This window comes from Macaca nemestrina, chromosome 9, assembly GCF_043159975.1.
Source record: "Macaca nemestrina isolate mMacNem1 chromosome 9, mMacNem.hap1, whole genome shotgun sequence".
NCBI lineage: Eukaryota > Metazoa > Chordata > Mammalia > Primates > Cercopithecidae > Macaca > Macaca nemestrina.
In genome coordinates this window covers 6612924-6636497 of record NC_092133.1, presented here as the reverse complement: position 1 = coordinate 6636497, position 23574 = coordinate 6612924, and the positions used below count along the sequence as shown (strand labels likewise).

Below are 23574 nucleotides of genomic sequence, written 5' to 3'. Positions count from 1 at the left end.
TTCCACCATGATTAAGAGGCCTTCCCAGCCATGTGGAACTGTGAGTCCACTAAACCTCTTTCCTTTATAAATTACCCAGTCTCGGGTATTTCTTCATAGTAGGATGAAAATGGACTAATACAGGAGGTCTGTAAGAATTAAAGATCAAATATACACGGGTCCTAGCACAGTGTGTAGCATGACAGGATCTATCATGAATATCATTACTCTGTTTTTTGAGGGTGTTTGTTTTCTAGAAGATACATTACTGAAGAACAAAATGATTCATAATTAAAGTATATGCAGATATACAGGAAAATATTTTTGGATTGGAACAAAGACAGTTGACTTTAATCATTGAATGTAGAAGAGTTGAAGTGAATTTAATGGAAGAGGATTATTCTGAGGGGGACAGGTCTTCATTTTGCTTTAACCTCACAGAGCTCTGCAGGGGTTAAAGGAGAAAATCACATGCACAGAAAAGCACATTGTATACGCACTTAGGCCGCAGGTGGTTAGTGCTGGCTTCTGTTAATAATAATTTTATTTTGTGTCAAGACAACCTGTAAGAATTTAGCATTCTTTGAGCATTCTTTGTAGATTAGAGGTTCGTTTTCTTTTTTGAGACAGGATCTTGCTCTGTTGCCGGGGCTGGATTGCCATGCTGTGATCGTGGCTCACTGCAACCCCTACTTCCTGGGCTTAAGTGATCCTCTTGCCTCAGCCTCCTGAATAGCTGGGACTACAGGCACAAGCCACGAACGCCAGGGTAATTTTGTTGTAAAGGTGGAATTTCGCCATGTTGCCCAGGCTGGTCTCAAACTCCTGAGCTGAAGCGATCTGCCCGCCTCAACCTCCCAAAGTGCTGGGATTGCAGGTGTGAACCACTGCTCCTGATGAATTTTTTCTTTGCTCTGTTTTCATCGTGTTAGCCATCAGCCCCTCATCTGGAAGTGATCTTTCTCTTCTCAGTATTTCTGCGGTTCTTCTCATAAGGATTACAAATTAGTATGAGCACTCCCTAACCTGCATGCTGCTCAGCCTTCTTGTTTCTTGGTTTGCAGGGGGCAGCACTGAAATACTTACCAACGATCGTCAACGATGTGAAATTGGTGTTTGATCCCAAAGAGCTCAGGTAAGTGTGCAGCCTAGGCGAATGCTTGTCACGTGCCGTGTGTGACCTCCTTCTCAGTGCACTTAGTTTATGGGATGCTCAGGGTTCTGCCTTATGTCTCCATATGTCAGTGCCCTGGATCATCCTGGAACATGTGTTGCTGGTGGTGTCTGTGACTCTTTGATAATTATGACATGATATGGAAAAGGCATCACCAGTCAACTCTCAGAATATTTTTAAAGAAGATTGTTTACAGTCTAATTGGCATATAATGCCCATTTGGCATTTTGCGTACTTTGAGGTTTGAATTTCAAGATGTGGTTGTTGGTTTTGCTCTTGTTTTCAGCACCTAAAAATCCTGACGTAAGAGCTTTAATATTCCTGTGCCAGCTCCTGCTTCTATAATGGAAGCAACTCCTCTTTGGGAGGGGCCCTGAGCCTCAAGCAGAAGACTCAGAAGTTGCTAAGAAAATAATTTTTAGAAAACCCCACAAACAAACTTGGAGAAAGCTGGTCACTGGGCTTGCAGACCAAGGAGTGAGATTGGACACCAAATCCTTCCTTTTCTCTCCCTAACTTGCCGCCTCTCAGTGGCCAGGGGCACTGCTTGTTTCCTCATCTGTTGGTATGACTGCATTCTGAAAAGTGCCATTGTGAGCAAATGGGATACATAGCCTTTATAATTTATTTTTTAAGAGATAGGGGTCTCACTCTGTTGCCCAGGCTGTAGTGCAGTGGCGTGATCATAGCTCACTGCAGCTTCAAACTCCTGGCCTCAAGCGCCCCTCCTGCCTCTGCCTTCAAAGCACTGGGATTACAGACGTGCGCCACTGCTCCCACCCCAGGGATGCACAGTGTTTTAAACCGCAGACATTTAATAGCGCAGTCCTCAACTACTTTTTGTTTTGGTTTTGATTTGACACAATAAACTACCTATGGATGAAGACGCCATTTTTTACCGGCCAGCGAAGCCCTCCTAAATATTAGTAAAGGGCCATCTGTCCACTGAGCAGTGAAACTGAATAAAAAATGATCATCCTTCTTCTTCTTTATGTCTACCATAGGTCACTCGTGCCCTGGAATTGAAGGGCGAGAGGCTCTCTGGGAGGCGCTGTCCCCCACCAATCATTGGGAATCTGATGTTCCCTAGGATTTAGTGTCCTGCAGGGAAACATTTATTTTCTGCTCCCGGGGCACTAACAGTGCTGGCCATTAGCTTAGCAGGCCCTACATGAGAAAAGGAGAAACACACGGGCTCATGGGCAGCGTCTGCCCACCTGGCACGCTGTAGAGTCTTCTCCTTGGCACATGCTTCTCCAAGAGTGGGCCCCGAAATGGCAGCTCCAGTAGCACTTGGCAACTTGTTAGAGAAAGCCAAACTTTGGCTTCCTCCCTAGACCTTTTGAATTAGAAACTGCACAGTGGGGCCTGGTCATTTGGTTTTAACAACCCTGCTCCCCACGCAGGTGCTTCCAGGGCTTTCTCATATTTGAGCATTTGAGCAGCTCAGGTCTTGACAAACTGCGAGGAAAGTGGAGAAAGCTGCAGCTGGTGTTGGCTGTGGCCATGCTCTAGGCCTGTCTCATGGTGCACACAGATCAGCTCCTCACCCGCGAAGGGGTATCGTTGTTGCTGTCAGTTTGTGCTTGAGCCAGGCCTATCCTCATTGTACACACAAATTAGCCCCTCACCAATGGAGAGCCAGGCCTGTTCTCATTGTACACACAAATTAGCCCCTCACCAATGGAGGGCCAGGCCTGTCCTCATTGTACACACAAATTAGCCCCTCACTGATGGAGGGCCGGGCCTGTCCTCATTGTACACACAAATTAGCCCCTCACCGACGGAGAGCCGGGCCTGTCCTCATTGTACACACAAATTAGCCCCTCACCGACGGAGAGCCGGGCCTGTCCTCATTGTACACACAAATTAGCCCCTCAAGGGGTATCATCGAAGCTCACAGTTTGTGGTTGAGCCATGTGCTTGGAGATCCTAGGAGGACCTGCTTGGCCAGGGCCGGTGCAGGCGGCTGCTGGCCTGTCTGCGATTTGTGCATCCCTGTGTTCCTCCTCAATGCCTGTTACACTGATTTTTTTTTTTTTTATTATACTTTAAGTTCTAGGGTACATATGCACAATGTGCAAGTTTATTACATATGTATACATGTGCCATGTTGGTGTGCTGCACCCATTAACTCGTCATTTACATTAGGTATATCTCCTAATGCTCTCTCTCCCCTTACCTCCCCCCCCCACAATAGGACCCAGTGTGTGATGTTTCCCTTCCTGTGTCCAAGTGATCTCATTGTTCAGTTCCCACCTATGAGTGAGAACATGCGGTATTTGGTTTTCTGTTCTTGCGATAGTTTGCTGAGAATGATGGTTTCCAGCTGCATCCATGTCCCTACAAAGGACACGAACTCATCCTCAATTTTTAAAAATGACTTTGAAAATCACATACATACATGCTTCTATTTAGAAAATTGGCTCATGTTTTAATAAACAGAAGAGATGAGAGAAGAGGATAACTCAAACTTAAGTCCACTACCCAAAAGAATCAGAAAGTGCTGGATCCCTTTCATACACACATACACACACACCTAAAAACGTCACCATTCTTGGTTTGGCGTGGTGACTCATACCTGTAATCCCAGCACTTTGGGAGGCCGAGGCGGGCAGATCACGAATGAGGTCAGGAATTCAAGACCAACCTGGCCAGCATGATGAAACTCTTGTCTTTATTAAGATACAAAAAATTAGCTGGGCATGATGGCACATGCCTATAATCCCAGCTACTCAGGAGGCTGAGGCAGGAGAATTGCTTGAACCCGGGAGGCAGAAGTTACAGTGAGCCAGGATCGCACCATTGCACTCCAGCCTGGGCGACAGGGCATGACTGTCTCCAAAAAAAAAAAAAAAAAAAAAGTCACCATTCTTTGTGATCAGCTCCTGCACTTAAGATATCTTCCTCTCCCATGCCATGATGGCATCTTCTGTATCATCATTAATAACTTTCATGCTGATTCCGTCCCATGCTGGCCCATCTTTAAGCAGCAGTAATAGACGTGGCATCTATTATGTGCTTTCACCATGTAAAATAGGCTTTGCACAAAGCACTTGTATGAGCCCATTAATCTTTACAACAATGGTATGACATAGGTTCTATTGTTAGCCTAATTTTATCCTCAATAACTTGTCCGTGATAATTCAGCTGGTAAATGGCAGTGGTTCAAGGCCAATCCGGGCTTTTTGATTACAAAGAACAGGCCTCTAGCTACTGTGCTACCTGATGGCTGTTGAGTTGTATTGAAGTTTTAAAAATATATATATATTATAAAATGCCGGGATAGAGTTTCCTGTAGCTTAATTGTAGTTTCTGCTCCTATTTTATATCACTAGGATAAAAAGAGAAACGGCATTACTTCGTATTGCATTTTCTTACAGAATTTTCAGTAGATTTTATCTAGTTGCCGCCCCCCCCCCCGGAAGGTGAAACCAACATTCTACCAGCATATGTTGGTGTCGGTTTTCCCAAACATTGCTGGTACTGGGAATTCTCATTGTATAGAACCGTGCCATTATGACTGGGAAACCATATCTGCCCACTTTAATTTGTGTTTATATAGTTACTAACAAGAGCTCTTCTACAATTTCTTCATAGGTCTGTTAGCCTTTCGTAAAAGGGCATATATATATATATATATATATATATTTATTTATTATTATACTTTAAGTTCTAGGGTACATGTGCACAACGTGCAGGTTTGTTACATATGTATACATGTGCCATGTTGGTGTGCTGCACCCATTAACTCGTTATTTACATTAGATTTATCTCCTAATGCTATCCCTCCCTCCTCCCCCCTCCCCACAATAGGCCCCGGTGTGTGATGTTCCCCTTCCTGTGTCCAAATGTAAAAGTATATTTTAAAAAAAATTGAGATATTATTTACAAACTATAAAGTTACCTGTTGTAGACGGTTCAGTTCAGTGGTTTTTAGTGTATTTATGAAGATGTGCAACGATCACCAGGGTCCAATTTTAGAACATTTTTATAACCCCGGCAAGATCCCAGTGTCCATTTCTGGTCGTTTTTCCTTCCTAGCCAGTCCCGGGTAACCCCTAATCTATTTTCTGTATCTACACATTTGTCTTTTCTGGCCTTTTTATAGAGCTGGAATCATACAACTTGTGGCCTCTGTACTGGCTTCTTGTACTTAGCATAACGTTTTCAAGATTTTTCCATGTTTTCGCATCAGTGCTTCCTTCTTTTTGTACACGAATTGTGTGGATAGACTGCATTTTGTTCATCCATTCATCAGCTGATGGACTTCTGGATTGTTTTTACTTTTTGAGTGTAATGAACAATGCCACTTGGATTCATGGACAAATTGTTGTGTGGATCTATGTTTTCATTTTTTTTGGGTGGGGTGAGTGGTATATGCCTGGAAGTGGAATTGCTGAGCCATATGGTGACTGTGTTTAACATTTGGAGGAAATGCCACACTGTTTTCCAAAGTGGCTGCACTGTGTTACCTTCCCACCAGCTTGGTGTGACTGTTCTCATTTCCTTATGTCTTTACCAACACTTGTTATTGTCTGTCTTTTGGATTATAGGCATGTTAGTGGTTGTGAAGTGAAAACGAACACTTTCAAAACATCATTTCCTGGAATGAGTTATTGACCCCATAGTGCATGAGGGGCCGTGTTGAACATACTGGTGACATTAATGACCATATGATGACCTTATATCTCAGTATTGTAACGGCATTGGATCCTTTTGCTGTGTGTCTCAAAATTATTTCCTTTGTGTTTTTCCTCACAGCAAAATGTTTACTGAATTCATCCTCAATGTTCCCATGGGCTTGCTGACCATCCAGAAACTTTACTGCCTGATCGAAATCGTCCACAGTGACCTCTTCACACAGCATGGTGAGTGGAACCCCAAGAATTATTCACTTGTCCTGTTATTTATTTTCTGACGACATTGACCCTCTGAATTGCCTCCTCTTGACAAAAGGAGTGGAGGTTGCAACCAATTAAAACTGCTGTATTACAAGACAGGAAGATTTAGCCCTTACAAGAGAAGGGTAATTGACATGTAGTGCAGGTGATAGATCATTGAGAAATGAAGGCAAAAGCTCCTAGTTTGTAATTTAGGTATACACCAAAGTCCTAGGGTAATCAGCATACATTGTAGCCTTTAAGATATGTGATTGTCTGTCCCGGGGAGGCAATCACTTCGCTCCATTGTGATGATTGCAAGGAAAAGAATTCAAGTTTTCTTTAAATCTGAAAGTAATGGTTTTATCTTATTCTGAACTTTGCATTCTTTGACAGCATTTCTTCAAATCCTACTCAAAGTAATAAGAATTTTAATGATTCTTCAACTCATTTATCCTGCAGAACACCTTATATTTCCCCATGTTATCTCCTTGCCCTTTTTGTTAATCATTTTCTTTCTATTTGGCAGATGGAATTAATATTTTACCCTTGTCAAGCAGTTTTATTGAAAGCTTAAAACCTCTGCATAATTCCACAAACTTCCTCGTTTATTGGAGGCAGACGTGAAGTCTGTTGAGTGACATTCTGACTGAGACGCCTGGATTCATTTGATTCCTTTTTTCACCGGCGTTTGGCTGCTCCATTCATTTTCTATTGTCCTCATTCTTGGTGTTGTTTTCAGTTCCCCTGTGCTTTCACAGATCCCAGACTCGAGATGTCCCTGTTAAGTTACTGGCTGGGTTTGGAACGCACTCTGTGCATGGCTTGGTCCTTTGTGCCTTCTGGGATGTGAATTTTAATCGTCTTTCTTGGCTAAACCTTACAAAATGCACCAGAGTGTACACTTATTGCTAAGGCCAATATTGAAAGCAAATGTTGACTTCATTTAGGTGGGAGTGTTCTTCTCTAGAAAAAAACACATCAAACCAAGACGTGGGGGGCATGTAGACCTCTCTCTGAGTCAGAAGCCATTTCTTACTGTCATAAAAGAAAGTCAGTTCTCACCATTGTCTGGGACTCAAAGCACATGACTCTCCATTCAGCCATTATTCCTGACTGTCCATGTTTCAGTTTCTCACTGGAGACTGAATTGCCCACTCACCAGGTGTCTTCCAAAACTTGGGGACTCTAGGGGACTTAAGGAAAGGCTGATGATAGAGGTGATGACCAGGGACCCTGCTTCAGGATTTCCTCCTACAGTGAATAAGCTTTATAACACAGCAAGTAAAATCCCCTGAAAATGTTATGTCTGGTTCTTATTAGGTGAGTTACTGGTGCCCTATCTCCTAACCATTCAATGCCAAGACACAGAAAGAGACATACTCTGGCACCAGCACTACCATCATCAGTATCTTCATCAAATTAACAGCTGTCAATAAGTGTCAGCTGTCCGTGGAGAGCAATTGTCAGTAAATTGTTGATGAATTGTGCTTGATTTTTCTTGAGTGTTGATTTAACAAAGATCTTCTTCAGGATATATTTACATATATTTAAAAATTTCTATTGCAAAACTTTGTTCTGTATGTTACTTAGTTTCTTTGAATGAGAATGTAAACCATAAAAGATTCAATTAGATTTTTTTTTTTTTCCATTTGAGATGTAGTCTCGCACTGATGCCCAGGCTAGGGTGCAATGGCATGATCTTGGCTCACTGCAAGCTCCGCCTCCCGGGTTCAAATGATTCTGCTGCCTCAGCCTCCTGAGTAGCTGGGATTATAGGCATCCGCCACCATGCCTAGCTAATTTCTGTAGTTTTAGTAGTGATGAGGTTTCACCATATTGGTCAGGCTGGTCTCAAGCTCCCGACCTCAAGTGATCCACCCACCTCAGCTTCCCAAAGTGCTGGGAATACAGGTGTGAGCCACCGAGCCTGACCCCAGATATTTTTTCTCTATTAAAGCTTGCTCATTTGTTTTAGCTCATAGAAAGCTTGAAGGAAACTTACTGTTTATATTCAATGATTTTGTTAGCTTAGGTGTTTGTAATTGTTTCTCCCCGTCTTTCCTACGCTCCATTTGTGTTTCATTCTTGTTCTCTAAGCCTTTTATCTTAGACAGCCTGAGGTCCTCTTTTGAAAGTATGCAGGATATGAATAAATACTTAGCTTTGTTTAATATGGAATTACCAGGTAATATAATATTTTGAAGTAATTAACTTACTATCATCTTTTTAAGTATGGAGTTAAGATTTTGATCTTAGTATAAGCAAGTTGTATCCAGCGTAGTAAATGAGATTGTATGAACTATATGAATCCCAAATTATTGTGGGCTAAATGAACCAAAATTAGCCTGAAGCTTCATGTCTTACAAGCAGCTCCAGAATTGCCCCATCAGTAGAAGTTGTCTAAGCCATAATTGGCAGCTTAAATGTACTTCTAAATGCTTCGTGGTTGCCTAGAAGCATTTCAGAATGCTTTGGCCAATGTGAAAATGGTCCTATTTACTGCCTTTGAGTTTTAAGTGTTTTTCTTAAAACAACCTCAGTTTTTCTCATCCGCAAGCTCTCTGCTTGTTCAAAGCAGCCAACGGACATCTTAATCTCCTGGTCAAGAAAGATTTATCACCAGAAATCTTCCAGTTGGTCCATTCTTACAAAAGATGTCATAACTTTTGCAAAATATTCTGTGCTACCCTTGGTATAAGAATTTAAAGCTAAGCCGTTTTCTGATGAGACATGTTGGATCTGATTTTCATGCTTTTTTTTTTTCTGTTTCTTGTTAATTTGTACAAATGTCGTTGTTTTTGTCCTGTTTCCTGATCCCAGTGGAATCAGTCAAATGAACTCTCCTTGTGTTCAGATTTCTAGAACTTAGTATAACTGGATTTAGCTGCATATGCCACTGAATGCACTTGCCCTTAGTAAAGATCCTCTGGAGGATGTGGTCAGAATGCGTCACTGTGTGTGTCCTCCGGGTTCCTTCGTGGGGGCTCCCTGGGTGAAGTGGGATTCCCAAGTCTTTGCTTCTTAGCTTGTGTGTTGCCTTACTCACTAAAAGAGGCCCACTGGTTGCTTTGCACTAAAACCTTTCTTTTTATCTCCCTCTGATATAATGACAAGTGGATCTGTTTGCAAGAGGCTGGCAGTGAATTCTGAAGCTGGTGTTGTTCCTCTGCAGAAAAGCCTTTCGTTGCCAGGTCTAGGTCCCCGCAGGCCAGGCCTTACAGTGCCTTGGTTGTTTCTGGCCTTGTTTTCCCTATTTCTCTCTCTTGGAGAACATGGAAACTGTAGATGCATCCAGCTGAGTTTGTTGGGCTTCACAGGAGACACATCTTTGGGCTTGTCAAAGCAAGATAGCTGTGTGTGATCCAGCCCGTGTGGGACTGGCCTGAATGAGGACACCAGGGCTGTGTCACTGCAGCCATTTGCTCACAGAAGAAAGTTCAGCTTTCCTCTGCCCTTCTGTTCTATCCAGGCCCTCAAGGATTAGATGATGGTCACCCACACTCTGCAGGGTGGATGTGCTTAACTCAGTCTGCCAATCCCAATGCTAATCTCTGCTGGAAACATCCTTACAGACACACTCAGAAATAATGTTCAGCCAGCCCTCTGGGCATCCATGGTGCAGTCATTTGGCATTTAAAATTAACCATCACTGAGTATTTCTTCCAAGAGGACCCTGCTTAAAATACCCCCCTACATGCTACCTCATGGCTCCTCATGGCATGCTCCCCATGTAGAATCATTGTATTTCTTACTCGCTTGTTTGTGGGCCTTCCATAGGATGAGAGCTTTCCAAGCTGGGCCTTGTTCATCTAGATTTTGCTCTTCTGCTGGTACCTAGTGCATGCCTGGCCTCAGCATGCCTGCAGTGGATATTTATTGAATGAATGAAATGCTTAGGGGTATTCCTAACCAGGAGGCAGTACAGAGAAAGCAGCAGGACTGGCTATACACATGTGTAGTTGACTTGATTGAAGGGAGGTGAAGGTTTGGGTTCATATGGGGAAATTGGCAGTCTTTCCTTGTCTTGGCTTTGAATGAATTGATCATAGGGGAGAAAGGAGAGGTCTTAGGGGAGGAGTAACATCAGGAGAAAAGGGAGAGGGAGAAAAGTGAGAGACTTGAGGTGTGAAGAGTCTTCTCTGAGCGTTTTATAAAATCGAGATGCTCTTTTATTTTCATTTGATCTAATCCTCTGTTTTCTGGAAATAGGAGGGGGGTGGAGTTCAGATCTATGCATTCAAGATACCTTTTTGCTAAAACTATGGAAAATTTCAAATATAAAGAAGAAAGAAGAGCATAAGGCAGTATACTCATCACTCAGCTCTACAAATTATCAACTCATGATCCATCTTTTTTTTTTTTTTTTTTTTTTTGAGATGGAGTCTCGCTCTGTTGCCAGGCTGGAGTGCAGTGACGCGAACTCAGCTCACTGCAACCTTTAGTTCCCGGGTTCAAGCGATTCTCCTGCCTCAGCCTCCTTAGTAGCTGGGACTACAGGCACATACCACTACATCCAGTTAATTTTTGTATTTTTAGTAGAGACGGGATTTCACCATGTTGGCCAGGATGGTCTTGATCTCTTGACCTTGTGATCCACCCTCCTCGGCCTCCCAAGGTGCTGGGATTACAGGCTTGAGTCACCACGCCCAGCCGATCCATTTTTTTATCTATATGCCCATCCCCCAGATATTTTGAGGCAAATCTCTGCCATCACAGCATTCCTTTTGTGTCGTTTTAAATGTATGGTGGTAATACAGAGGGCACAACAGTGTTCCTAAGAAGAGGCTGTGCAGAGGAGCTGGTCCCCATGCTGGTGAGGCATCCACCTTGGATGTTCCCACCCCTGCCCCTCTGCCGAGGTGGAGGGCCTGTAACACGTTAGCATGCTGTGCATGAGAGTCAGTGAATGGGCAGTGTGCGTGAGAGTCAATGGGCTGTGATGGCTTTAAGCTTTGTCTCACCATGTGACTTGACTACTTGAAAACTGGTTAATAGATTGTGTGCTTCACCAAAAGATGACTCTTGCATATAATCTGTGGTGTGGAGTGAGCAGATTTTCAAAGCAAGATAGATACAAAGAGAAGGAAAGGTCAAGCTTCATCATTTGTGCATTTGTAGCTTTGTGTCCATGTGATTATATTGGTGCTTATATAGCTGACAAAAACTGTGAGAATTAAAGCTTAAATCGTATAGAAATGAAACGTTTTCGTGTAATTAAACACTGGAACACTGACGTTTAGGATTTATGCTCACAAAAATGTGTAGCATTAATGTTACAGAAATTGAAATAAAATGAAGCAACCTGAGCTAACATTACCTTTTAAGTTAGTAAAGAGCATTGGCCATACTTGTAAGAAGCCTTTGACTGGAGGTGAGAGTCCTCCTGGAACATGTTCTCTCACCCTATGGCCCCTTTCTGAATCTGACACTGGCCCCCTTCTGAACCTGACAGCTTTGGGAAGCTTGTTTCAATGAACACTGGGTCACTTCTTTGCCTTTCAAGATGTAATTTTTCCGTATTCCCATTTCTATAGTGGCCAAAGCAATGGACAGGTTTTCTTTGGAGCTTACTGTGTCCTTATCATTTTGTCCTCACTCAGTTTGTTTTGGATGGGAGTGTGAGATTTTGAGAGTAAAGTTTAGTGGTAAGACTACCCCTTTTTAGTCTTGCAGATAGTTGAATACTCTAGATAGGCTGCTTTTCTGTAAGTCTGCGATTCTTTGGTACCCTGTGTAGTTTTCTGATTTGCCTGTTGGTTATTTTCCTGGTGGTTGGACTCTGGCAGTGAGTAGGAATGGGAAAGAGGCCATTCGCTCATACCTTGGCCCTCCTGGGGCTCCTCCCTTCACTATAGCGAACAGGCTCCTTGTAGACAGTGTTCATGAGTCTTTTCAAACTTCATTTGCTTCCATTTTTGAGCAATACAGAGCTTCTTGAAAGTGTAGGCCTGGTGAGTTTAAATGATTTTCCTTATTATTTTCAAGGTGAATGATTCTTGTAGTTATCAAGCAAAATAAAATTCTCCTTTTTAATGGTGGAAACATTAGTTACAGCAGCCCTTTGAAATCTGAGGGCAAAGTCCCAGACACCTATTGGGACTAACTATTAGGAAATATCAAAGTCAGATTTCTACACTATTATCATTGTGATTTGATCCATGATAGAAATTTATATCTCAAAAAATTACCCCATTAGTCAACTTATTATGCCTTAAATTATAGAAAAGCTGCATGTTTAAAACAAACCCATAATATACCTTCTTAATGTTTTTTGATAAAAGCATTTTTGATTAAAAAAACAAAATAAAATATCTTGAGCTTTGCTGTTGTGGAAAATAGAAGTATATTTTGCTATATCGAAAGGGATCTTAAACCCGGAGCTACTCTGCAGTAGTTTTGTTAACTTGGTAGATGTTGTGCAGAAGGAACAATTGGGGTTGGGGTCAATTTTGCCACAGTCACTTAATGTACCACTCATATAGCATTCTGCAGTACTTTAATTAGATAGTTGAGCTGATGACTTCTAATGAACGGTACCAGCTGTGAATCCCGAAGACTGATTCTTTTAAATAGTGGTGGAATGTAAACTTCATTTTCTCTTCTGTTTTTTTCATGCCTCGATAAAACTTTTTATCTGTAGTACTGCACCTTTTTCATCCCTCATTCTGTATATCATTATCTTTCATTATATATGTTTTTGAAAAGACCATTTGTTAAAACACTGCAGGATTTTAGAAATGACTTATTGAATGTAGGAGGGTGAACTCAATTTCAGGTTTTTTAATTGTATCCATTTCAATTCCATCATAATTCATTGAATGTCTGCCGTGTGCTCGGGACCATTGGTTAGCTAGTTTGCTTCCTTTGAGAGTCTTCAGAGTCATCTACTTAAAAATGTAGAATTGAAAAAGAGTGATTATCTCAGTGCTCAGATAAGGACACCAGAGTTCAGCAAGAAGCCTGGCAGGGAGCTGTCCACCGCCATGGTGCTGATCGAGGAGGTGGCTTCTTACAAATCTATCAGCCCACTCTTTTCTTAAACTGTTTCACACCCACCATATGAGTAATGCATTCTGAAAACGGAATTTACTTCAAATGCCATATGGAACAAGACAAAATACAAACAAGTGAATAAATAAACATACAAATAAATTAAATGTATAAAGTATACGGCATTGTGCTCATATGTTAATGGAGTTTTAATAGTTTTTCTCTTCTTTCTGTGTGGGGACTTTTATCTGTGATCAAATTGGTGGTGCCAACAGTTCTTTATGGTGGAGCTGGTGTAAACTTTATCATTGTCTGTTGAGTTCTGCTGTCACTTCTGGGTGGGCTTCTGTCCCTGTTGCTGGATGTTGAAAGCAAGAAGAACAATCTGAGAAGAGACTGTGTCAGTTGTCCTGTATTTAGTCATGTGCACACTGGGCACCAGAAAAGCAAGTCCCTGAGTCCCCTTACTCCATGATTTCTTCTAGATCCTGGGAGCTGGTTTCTGTAACTGCATAATATGTTGTCTACAGTAACTAGCCTGGGACAGTGGGAAGAACCCCAGGTCAGCCTGCAGACTTCTAGGTTCTGCTTCAGGACCTCCATCTTTTCTTGGGCGTAGACTCCTCCCTGGGTGCACAGTCCTTTCCCTAAGAGGAACTACAGCACAATATAGGGTTTTAACATATGTATTTTATTGTCAGAGCAACCAGGAGGGGAGTTTGTACAGGACCACATGGGCCAAGACCTATATTTTTTGCTACCGTTATTCTCCTGGTTTAAAAAATACCCACCATTCCACAGCGCTGTATATTCTCTCTTGGTTTTCTCATCTTCCACATGGTGAGATCCTGTCTGCAGACTGACAGCCCTGTAAATTCTTTCTGAACTTAACACAAGCCACATCCTTGATGTACTCCCATCCACCTAGAGAATAGACTTCCTGCCTGACCAGTTCTTCCCACACGGTGTTCTCTGGCATTTTTCTTGCATCTTGCTGATTTTTTCATCTACTAATAAATGGGACTCATTTGTGATTTTTCTCCATTGGCTCTTCTTTCATTTCTTCTGACAGCTTGTTACTAGCAGAGTCATGGAAGTTTAATCTTTAGTTTTCCAAAGTAAAAGATACAAAATATCTGCTCCCTCACTGCCTTCCTTTAAAGGATGGCTCGCTTTTTTTACAAAGCCTTGTGCCAATGTCCAGAAAACATATCTTTGACAAATTTCTTTTTTCTATTGTTCAACAGTCCACGTGCTACTGTGCCACCTCCTTCCAATTTCCAACACCCTTTTGCTTGCTCGGTCACCTTTTCATTTCAAATTCCACGATACTGAACACCTCAAGGGTGAATTGCAGATTACCACATTTCTGACATTTTTAGCCCTCTGCCCAGTGGCCCTGTTCCAATCAGAACACTTAAAAGGTACTGCCCGGCATCTTGGAATAGAAACACTGCACAGGCCATTTGTGTTTACTCCATTTTACAGACTAGGAAACTAATGCGCAGAAAGGAAAAGTAAAAGTGACTTACCAAGGGTAACTCGATGTTCATTTATTCTCTGGTACTGCTAACTTTCATGACTTGTTAGGTTAAAATGATTCTTGAAAAATTTGCTTTGCATCTGTTATGTAAAAATGCCTGAATCATACAGGTTTACACACATGTGTTCCTGCATGGATCCTTTACCCTGCGGAGCTCCAGCTGAGGAATCAGACATCTAATAATTCGGACTCTGATGGTGCATAGGGGTGCAATCCTGAAGGTTCCTTCACTCAGCTCCCAGTTCCCACATCTGTGAAATGTGGAGCTAAGTAGTTGGCTCTGTGATTCCTTACAGTGTCGGCACCATCTTCTGTATTTCTGTTGTTTGAAGACTTGAATGGAGGGAGAAAAGCACCTGGACGTGTTGAAACATGTGGGTCCAGGATTCTTAGATGGTTGGAAAATAAGACAATTGACTATACAAGATGAATACCAAACACCCCCCCATGTATATGGTTCTTACTGTTTAATTCTCATGAAAAGTGTTATTCTGGATCTCAGTTCTATGTCACACTCACAGGGTTATTAAATGCACTTTATGGATCATTTATTTAATATGACCAAACTAAAAATTAAGAAGTACATTACTCAGTGTTCATAAAAATGAATGTTTTAAATGGACAAATTCATTCTTGTATTTGCATCTTGCTTTAATGTAGAACTGTAATGGGGTTTTGGTTGGATATTCTGCTTGGACATTTATAAGCTGATAATGCTTGTTGAATACCTTTTATAAAGATTAATATTTTTTACTCTGTTCCCATTACCAGAGCATTAATCATCCTGGCTTCGGCCTTTGCAACTGAGGATGAACAGATGTTGAATTATTGCCATCTGTAATCATTGTAGATCACACTGGGGAAGGGCCGTGAAAGGGTGACTGGTGTGATCCTCACAGCCGATTTGCATGGAGCCTGGGCCCACCTGGCTACCTTTATAGCTCTGTGCGTGGCAGAGGAAACCAGGACAGCTGTGCTAGCTGATTCTAGCTTCCTCGTAGGTCACCATAGCCTTAGTCAGCACTGACAAGCACTGGCAGTGCTGGAGTCATGTATGTGTGATGGGGTGTCTGATAGGAGAGAGCTGTGGCCGTGACTCTGCTTACAATAAATGCCAGTTCATAACAATCAGAAGTCACATACAAGGTCTTTAACATCTGCTTACTAGCATACTCTGAGACTGTGCTGTCCAGCAGAAATAGAATGTGAGCCATGTATGTAATTAAAAATATTCTAGTTGCCACATTTTAAAAAATGAGGCAATTGATGAAATTAATTTTAACAATGTATTTTGTCTAAAACATCACTGCAACATGAATTCTCTCTAAATATTATTAATGATACATATTTTACGTTCTTTTTTTCATATGAAGTCTCTGAAATCCAGTATTTTACACCTGTACAGCACATCTCAGTTTGGATGTGAAATTTTCACCAGACACTTGATCTTTATTTTCATCATTGAATATAATTTACCTTTGAAAAATGAGATTCACATACCCCAATTGTTTCAAACATTGATTTCTAATAAGTAAATCCAGTAGCACTTTTTACATTTAAGTTTATATTAACTACAATTAAATAATGTTAAACATTCCATTCCTCCATGGCACTAATTAGATTTCACATGTTCAGAGGTTTCTGGACTGGATATCACAGCTCTGAGGTATTAGTTTTCTTTTGTGTCCTTTTAGTTGAACAGGCTGACTTTGTATAGTACTATTCCTTCTGTTACCACCATTTGTTGTAGGCTCATATTTGCTAAATACACGCATTGTATCATTTAGTTCTCACGGTCAATCTGGGAGATGACCAACAGCATCCCCATTTTGCACAAAAGAAGAATTAAGACCTAGAGAGTTTCAGTAACTTTAAGTAACTTGCCCAAGATACAAAGCAAAGAGCCAGCAGGGGGGATTGCACTATTTCTTCATATGTGTGAGTAAACTGATTAAAAGGCTTTCCTCAAATCTCGTAAAGTGACCCAGGTTCCTGGACTTCTGGTCGAGTATTTGTTCCAGAGTTTTCAAAAGATGATGTGTTTTTCTTTAAAATATAAGATCCCGCGTTCCTTTTTTTTTTTTTTTCTCCTGGTGGATTATTTGTTGGCTTCCCAGGCCATCTGCTTTGGAACTAATGGGACTATCAGTGCCAAACCCGTGGAAATGACATTTCGTCCATGGGAAGAGTGTTCAGGACATTTAAGTGTGAAGTCCATAGGAAGACGGGAGATTCTGCTTCCTTGACTGCCAGAGACAGCTGTTCATGCTTTAAAATAGGTCATTGTAGGGTGTGTGTGTGTGTGTGTGTGTCTATCTGTTCCTTTGTCTGTCTTTGTAGTGTACGTTCCTCAGTGCTCTTGATTTGCTATCTTAAGATAAAATTCTAGAGTCTTACTGTTACTTAAAACGTGTACTCCCACCACTTCTTGAAAAAACCTACTATCTGTAGACAGAAATACAAAATAAGAGAAGCCCCTTAAAACATGAGTTTTTTGTTTTGTTTTGTTTTGTTTTTTTGAGACGGAGTCTCGCTCTGTCGCCCAGGCTGGAGTGCAGTGGCCGGATCTCAGCTCACTGCAAGCTCCGCCTCCCGGGTTCACGCCATTCTCCTGCCTTAGCCTCTTGAGTAGCTGGGACTACAGACGCCCGCTGCCTTGCCCGGCTAGTTTTTTGTATTTTTTAGTAGAGACGGGGTTTCACCGTGTTAGCCAGGATGGTATCGATCTCCTGACCTCGTGATCTGCCCGTCTTGGCCTCCCAAAGTGCTGGGATTACAGGCTTGAGCCACCGCGCCCGGCAAACATGAGGTTTTAAGAAATTTATGTTTTCACTTTTAGGGAAGGCAGCTGAGTGGCTACTGTACTGGATAGCACAGCTGTATGGCTTTCGTTTTCTTTGTATCTTTTTAGTTGAAAAGGCTGACTTTGTATAATGACATTTGTATTATTGCTATTAACAGCTACCATTTATTGAGGGTTGGGAGCAGCAGACCTGCTTTTAACTGCAGACTTTAGTTTGATACCACATGCATGTAATTGCAAGTTAATCCCAGACACACACTCATACTACCACTGTCATCAGGCCTTGGTTTATGTGCTTGGATATGCCATTTAAGGAAAATAAGAAGGCTTCTGCTTTTATGGAGATTGCATCCCAGTAAGGAGGAACAGATAATTAAAGCAATCAGTATTTCAGATGTTCCGATAACGGGGCATTGGAGGCCTGCCTGTACCTGGGTCCACCAGGGGCTGTGCTGAGGCCTGCAGATCACAGGTCACCAGGGAGGTGCACTCCTTGGCTTTGCTGCCTTTGGCTTCGGTCCTCCCAGCCTCTCTGAGTGGCTCTGGGGAGTTGACTTTCTTCGGGGTCTGGAATGGGTTGCTGTGGACCAGGTGACAGAAGGTACTGTAAGGTGCCACAGCCTGTGTGACCCTCTGCCTGGAGGCCTGGTTGAAATCCCTGGCATGGGCAGAGTGACCTTTGGCCTTTAGGGAAAGCCTGGTTGCCAGCCTCAGTGACCTGGTTCTGTTTTGGGGTCAGGGGCATAGTTTCCTGACGCTGATGGTGCTGGGGGAGACCTCTCACTGAGGCATGTTGGATGACTTTTTACAAAGTCCCTCAAGCGTCATCTCATTTTGTCCCAACAGTTAAAGTAGACATAGCCCCGCCTTCCGCCTTGATCTTGACTGGCCATGGATGGCTGGGTCATGAAGGCTGAGGTGCAGTTGGATTCTCGTCTATCAGGATGATTATAACAATTTTTTAAAAAATCTTCTTGGGGGCTTAGTGAATGAAATGTCTTTATATGGGACAAAATGACAGTGACATTTCTAAAAGTTTTGTTGTTTCTCCTCAAGAGAGGCTGGATAGCAAACAGGTGAAGGTAGCGCAGTCCTCCAGGTAGGGTGGATGGTGAACGTTCCCACCAGGTAACCAATGATGGTTGATAGCATCTCCCAGCCAAAGGTGAACAGGCAGACACCTCTTCTTTCTCCCCAGAGTAATTCTAACAAATGAGACCAGCACACTCAGTTAGCTCTGAGAACAGCACAGACCACAACTGCCTACCCAGCATGACGGATAAATGGTGCAGTGAGGGATGAATTTAGGCCGGGACATCTGGGTACCAGAGTCTATAGGGCCAGCTCTGCTGTCTCTGAGCCCAGTGCTATGTTCCCCTGATTTTCTGGAATCACTTAGGGACACACCCTCCTTCCAACCTGTACTGGCTGGTCCATTAGACCTTGTCCCTCTCTTTGGTCTATGCTAGGCTTGCTTCGGAAGTCGGCTTCTAAGCTTATGTAGTCATTTTTTTCCTTAGTCACATTGTCAGGGGCTATCATTACCTGCAGGGGTCTTAGTGGTTCTAACTACTCCCTCTGAGGTTTCTTGGAAATTCAGCTTGTTTTCCAGAATGGTGGCAGTGCTAGGGATGACCAGGTGACAGGGTTGGCCCAGGGCTCTCCCCATGTTGAGGTTGGCACAGTGCGTGATGTGTTTCCAGCCAAAGGGCAAGAGGACTCATTTGGGAGATATCACGGTGGGCACCACGAGGAAGAGTGCTGGCAGGGCTGGGCTCAGATAAGGGTGGGCTGAGGAAGCATTTCAGCCAGCTGGGCTAGAGCATTTGGAGTTAAACCCTACGTTGGATGCTGCGTTGTGGTTAAGGTCAGCAGCTCAAGAGTCTGGATGTAGTTTGTAGATTCTATAGGAAAGGCATTGAGATTTGGGGGTATTTGTGGAAATAGTGGCTCCTATGCATTAGTGTTTCCAGGCTGGATTCACTCCCTTGAGGTCATTTTCTTATTCATTTCTCTTGGACTGGCTTTGTTCTCGGGTGGCTCTAACACTCGGGCAGTCTCCTACAGGGCCAGCCCAGCCCATCTTGGCACTGTGCTCTCCCTCACTGACCTCTTGAGGGATTCCAGACACCACAGCCTTCGAGGCTGACATGGCCTCTTTCCAGAAGATGTGCGGCACTTAGCACTTCCTGCGTTACTTCCGCCTAAGCATTGACTGCTGGCGTTGTGAAATCAGCAGGGACATTCACATTTTCCCATGTTAAGTGGATAAAACTTTTTGGAAAAATGGCGTTGCTATCAGTCCTTTCCTGGGAAATCAATAAAAATTGGAACTGGGGAAGGCTTTGGCAGGGGCTGCCCACATGTGATCCACTGGAGACGGGAGTAGAGGGGTTTGTGCTTCTTCTCAATCTTTGTTTCTCTCTGCCTGCACCCCAGTCCTTCATTGTAGTGTAGTTTGTGGGAAAGTTCTGAGTGTGCTCCGCGTACTCAGAAGAACCATTCCAATGTTGCATGTTAATAGTTTTCTTCTCAAGCCTGTAATCCTAGCACTTTGGCAGGCCGAGACGGGCGGATCACGAGGTCAGGAGATCGAGACCATCCTGGCTAACACAGTGAAACCCCGTCTCTACTAAAAAATACAAAAAACTAGCCAGGCGAGGTGGCGGGCGCCTCTAGTCCCAGCTTCTCTGGAGGCTGAGGCAGGAGAATGGCGTGAACCCGGGAGGCGGAGCTTGCAGTGAGCTGAGATCCGGCCGCTGCACTCCAGCCTGGGCGGCAGAGCAAGACTCCGTCTCAAAAAAAAAAAAAAAAAATAGTTTTCTTACATAAAAGAAACATTAATGCAAAGCATGTTTTAATGTATCATTAATGTTGTAAGTCTTAAAATATAAAATCCTGAAAACCGGCTAAGTCTATTTAAGGTTTTAGAGCACTGCTGTCTCCTCATGTGCTTTGCATTTAAAGGAAACAAGAATGGCTGGGCTAGCGTCGAAACACAGAACTGGTGTTGTAAACAGATAGTCCATGCTGGAGAGCGGATGATGCTCCAGTTAAGTTGGATTTCCCAACTGGAAGAGACAATTAGGAATTGCATTTCACCTTTAATCGTATTTGTGTCTGTTTCCCTATTGCTCTTTTATTTTCTGAACATCCTTCCTATGCTCCTATCGAAAGAACAAATGGAAATCGAAACCTGCTTTGCCCCTGATCCTTACACCACGGCATCCCTTAATTTTATAGCCACGGTTCCCGTAGCGGGGCCTCTGCTCCTGGTTTCCATTTCCTGTTCCTCCTCAGTGAGGACTGTGTGTGCCTTAAATTGCCACATTCCAAGATTGGCATCTTCTACCCAGGAGAAGGAAACCATACTTTTTTACTCACCTTGGAATGGATGAAAGAAGCTGCCAATTCAAATAATTTGTGTTGTAGGAAGTATTTCTTTTAATGTTGTAAATTAGTGAATTTATAGTTAGAGAAAATTCATTTAAAAACCCATGTGTGTTTGTGTCTGCATTTATGTGCACACAATGGGATGTAAGTGTGTGTGTTTATATGTATCTTGTGTGTTTGCAAATTTTCTATTTACCTGGGATCACACATAGATGCATGGAAGTGTGTTTATGTGTGAATTATTTACAATAACAGCAGACATGACGTTCTCACAGTCAAGTAATTGACCCCCCTCCAGATGTCATTTTCACGTGTTGCACAATGTAAATGCAAACTGCTTGAAAGGGCAGACAAGCTTATAGCAAACATAGTTGTGTTTTGGTGGGTTTCACACTGACTGGCAACCCTGTGTCCTATGTAGACTGCAGAGAGATCCTGCTTCCCATGATGACCGATCAGCTCAAGTACCATCTGGAGAGACAGGAGGACCTGGAGGCCTGCTGTCAGCTGCTCAGCCACATCCTGGAGGTGCTGTACAGGAAGGACGTGGTGAGTGCTGGCTCTGTGCATGATGTCCTGTCATTTGTCTGAACCTGCCATTTGCCTTGCAGTACAGCTTTATTCATGTAAAAATGAATGGCCTTGATTTTAAGGTCTAGCCTCTCTTTTTGTCTCGGTAGAGTTGCACCCTTAAATTATTTTTATGTATATATGATGATTATTACATTATAACATTTATCCTTCTGCATTGAAAATCATTTTTTATTTCCTGTGTCTTCTCAGCGAAATGCCTCTCAGGACCTAAATTTTCATCCTTAACGTCAGACAAAAAGGCTTTGATGCTTAAACTTGGCTAATTACCTGCATTCTTTCTTCTTATTTTTATTAAAGTAATACATGCACAAAGTCAAAAAAAAAAAAAAAAAAAAACAAACAAGGTCAGGTATGCTGAGAGTGGTAAGGAGAAGAGCAGCTCTTTTCCTGCCCCGAGGCTCTCTCCCCATAGGTCAGTGCTTTGCTTTTGTAGCTCTACCCTATTCCTTTTTTTTTTTCCTTCTTTTGAGACAGAGTCTCACACTGTCGCCCAGGCTGGAGTGCAGTGGCGCAATCTCAGCTCACTGCAACTTCCGCCTCCCGGGTTCAAGTGATTCTCCTGCCTCAGCCTCCCAAGTAGCTGGGATTACAGGCGCCTGCCACCAGGCCCGGCTAATTTTTTTGTATTTTTAGTAGAGATGGGGTTTCACTGTGTTGGCCAGGATGGTCTCAAACTCCTGACCTTGTGATCCACCCGCCTCGGCCTCCCATAGTGCTGGGATTACAGGTGTGAGCCACCGCACCTGGCCAACCCTATTCCTTTTGCATTTCTAAATTGTATGCTTCTTTCAGGGACTTTTTTAAAAATCAGAAGTTGGTGCTGGCCCAGGGCAGTAACTCATGCCTGTAACACCAGCGCTTTGCGGGGCCAAGTTTGGAGGATCGCTTGAGCCCAGGAGTTTAAGACCAGCCTGGGCAACATAGTGAGATTCCATCTCTAGAAAATGAAAGAAAAAATAAAAAGCAAGTTTGTGCCAGCACATATGGAAAAGTCTGACCCTGTGCCTTTCACTCCCAACATATGAGCACCCATGTGATGCTATTGATTTTCCAGGTGTGCCTGGAAAGGTGAAAGCAGGGCTTTGTCTGTCCTTGCCCTTAGCCCTGGACAGAGTAGCCAGGATTTTTAAGTAGATGAGGCTTGTCCCTGGCCCTTTCTTGCATGACCTTGGAAATCCCTCCTAGTCACCATGCCCACATACCTGGTCACCCTCTCCCCTGTAGCACTGGTTCATTCTCTCAGAGCCTGGTTGGTGATCTAGAAGAAAAAGATAGGATTAAATCTGTTCTTAGTGATGCTAGAAACCTTAGCTCTTACAGGAGCGTTGCCTTTGGAGAGGATTTTTGAAAGCCTTCACCCAAAGGCCAGCCTCCAGTGATCCCATTTCTGGCTCTTTCCTGTTCTTATTGGAGAAAAGCTTGGTGTAAGAGCTTGTTTGGCCAAAGCTCGCAGAGAAGGTGGTGACGCTGGGAAGGGCCTAGAGCATGCGTTTAATCAGATTCAGAGTTCACAAAGAAGAATCAACAATCGCATCCCACACTAATAAAAGAGTCAATTTTTACTGATAGAATATGCCACAGCAGTGTGAAGTTTAGATAGTTTGCTAAATGCTGTTTAAACATTCTAGCCTATGTGACTGTTTAAGTTATTTGCATTTGACATGCAGAACCATCTAGGACTGTTACCTGCCTGCCTTCCATTTACAGATGGCCAAATATCTTTAGAAAACTAATTGGTGGGCTAATCAGGGATCATAAACATTATATTGTTTAAACAGATTTTCTTTTATTTTTAAGATTTGCTTAAATTACTATGATAATATATATAACAAATTATCATTAATGGACTATAATTAATAAAACCCCCTGAGTTTTCTTTGTGGGAGCTTTTGCCTTTGACAAGGGCCATTTTTCATCTCATTAAGGGTTATAATTGATTTACTCTTTACAGGGTAAGTGGATTCAATGGCAGCCACTGGGGCTTGTGTGTTAGTGTTTCTGTTTGGCGTTCATGTTCATTGGTGTGTCCTTCCCCAGGGGCCGACTCAGAGACACGTCCAGATTATCATGGAGAAACTTCTCCGGACTGTGAACCGAACCGTCATTTCCATGGGACGAGATTCCGAACTCATTGTAAGTGCTTGGTGACATACGCTTAGATATTTAACTGGGACTGACAGCAGCCTTCTCCAACTGCTGTTTGAACATAAGC

General features: G+C 42.8%; 1 protein-coding gene across 3 annotated transcripts in view; it reads left to right on the top strand.

Moving 5' to 3' along the window:
• The window catches only part of LOC105470532 (dedicator of cytokinesis 1), a 546684-nt gene that overhangs the window by 198320 nt on the left and 324790 nt on the right, over positions 1–23574 (top strand). For all 3 annotated transcript variants that reach the window (XM_011722623.3, XM_011722619.2, XM_071068926.1), the window contains exons 24-27: positions 1044–1114; positions 5918–6024; positions 21190–21317; positions 23400–23495. In XM_011722623.3, coding sequence (XP_011720925.2) covers positions 1044–1114; positions 5918–6024; positions 21190–21317; positions 23400–23495 — 402 coding nt within the window. The remainder of the gene's footprint in view (positions 1–1043; positions 1115–5917; positions 6025–21189; positions 21318–23399; positions 23496–23574) is intronic.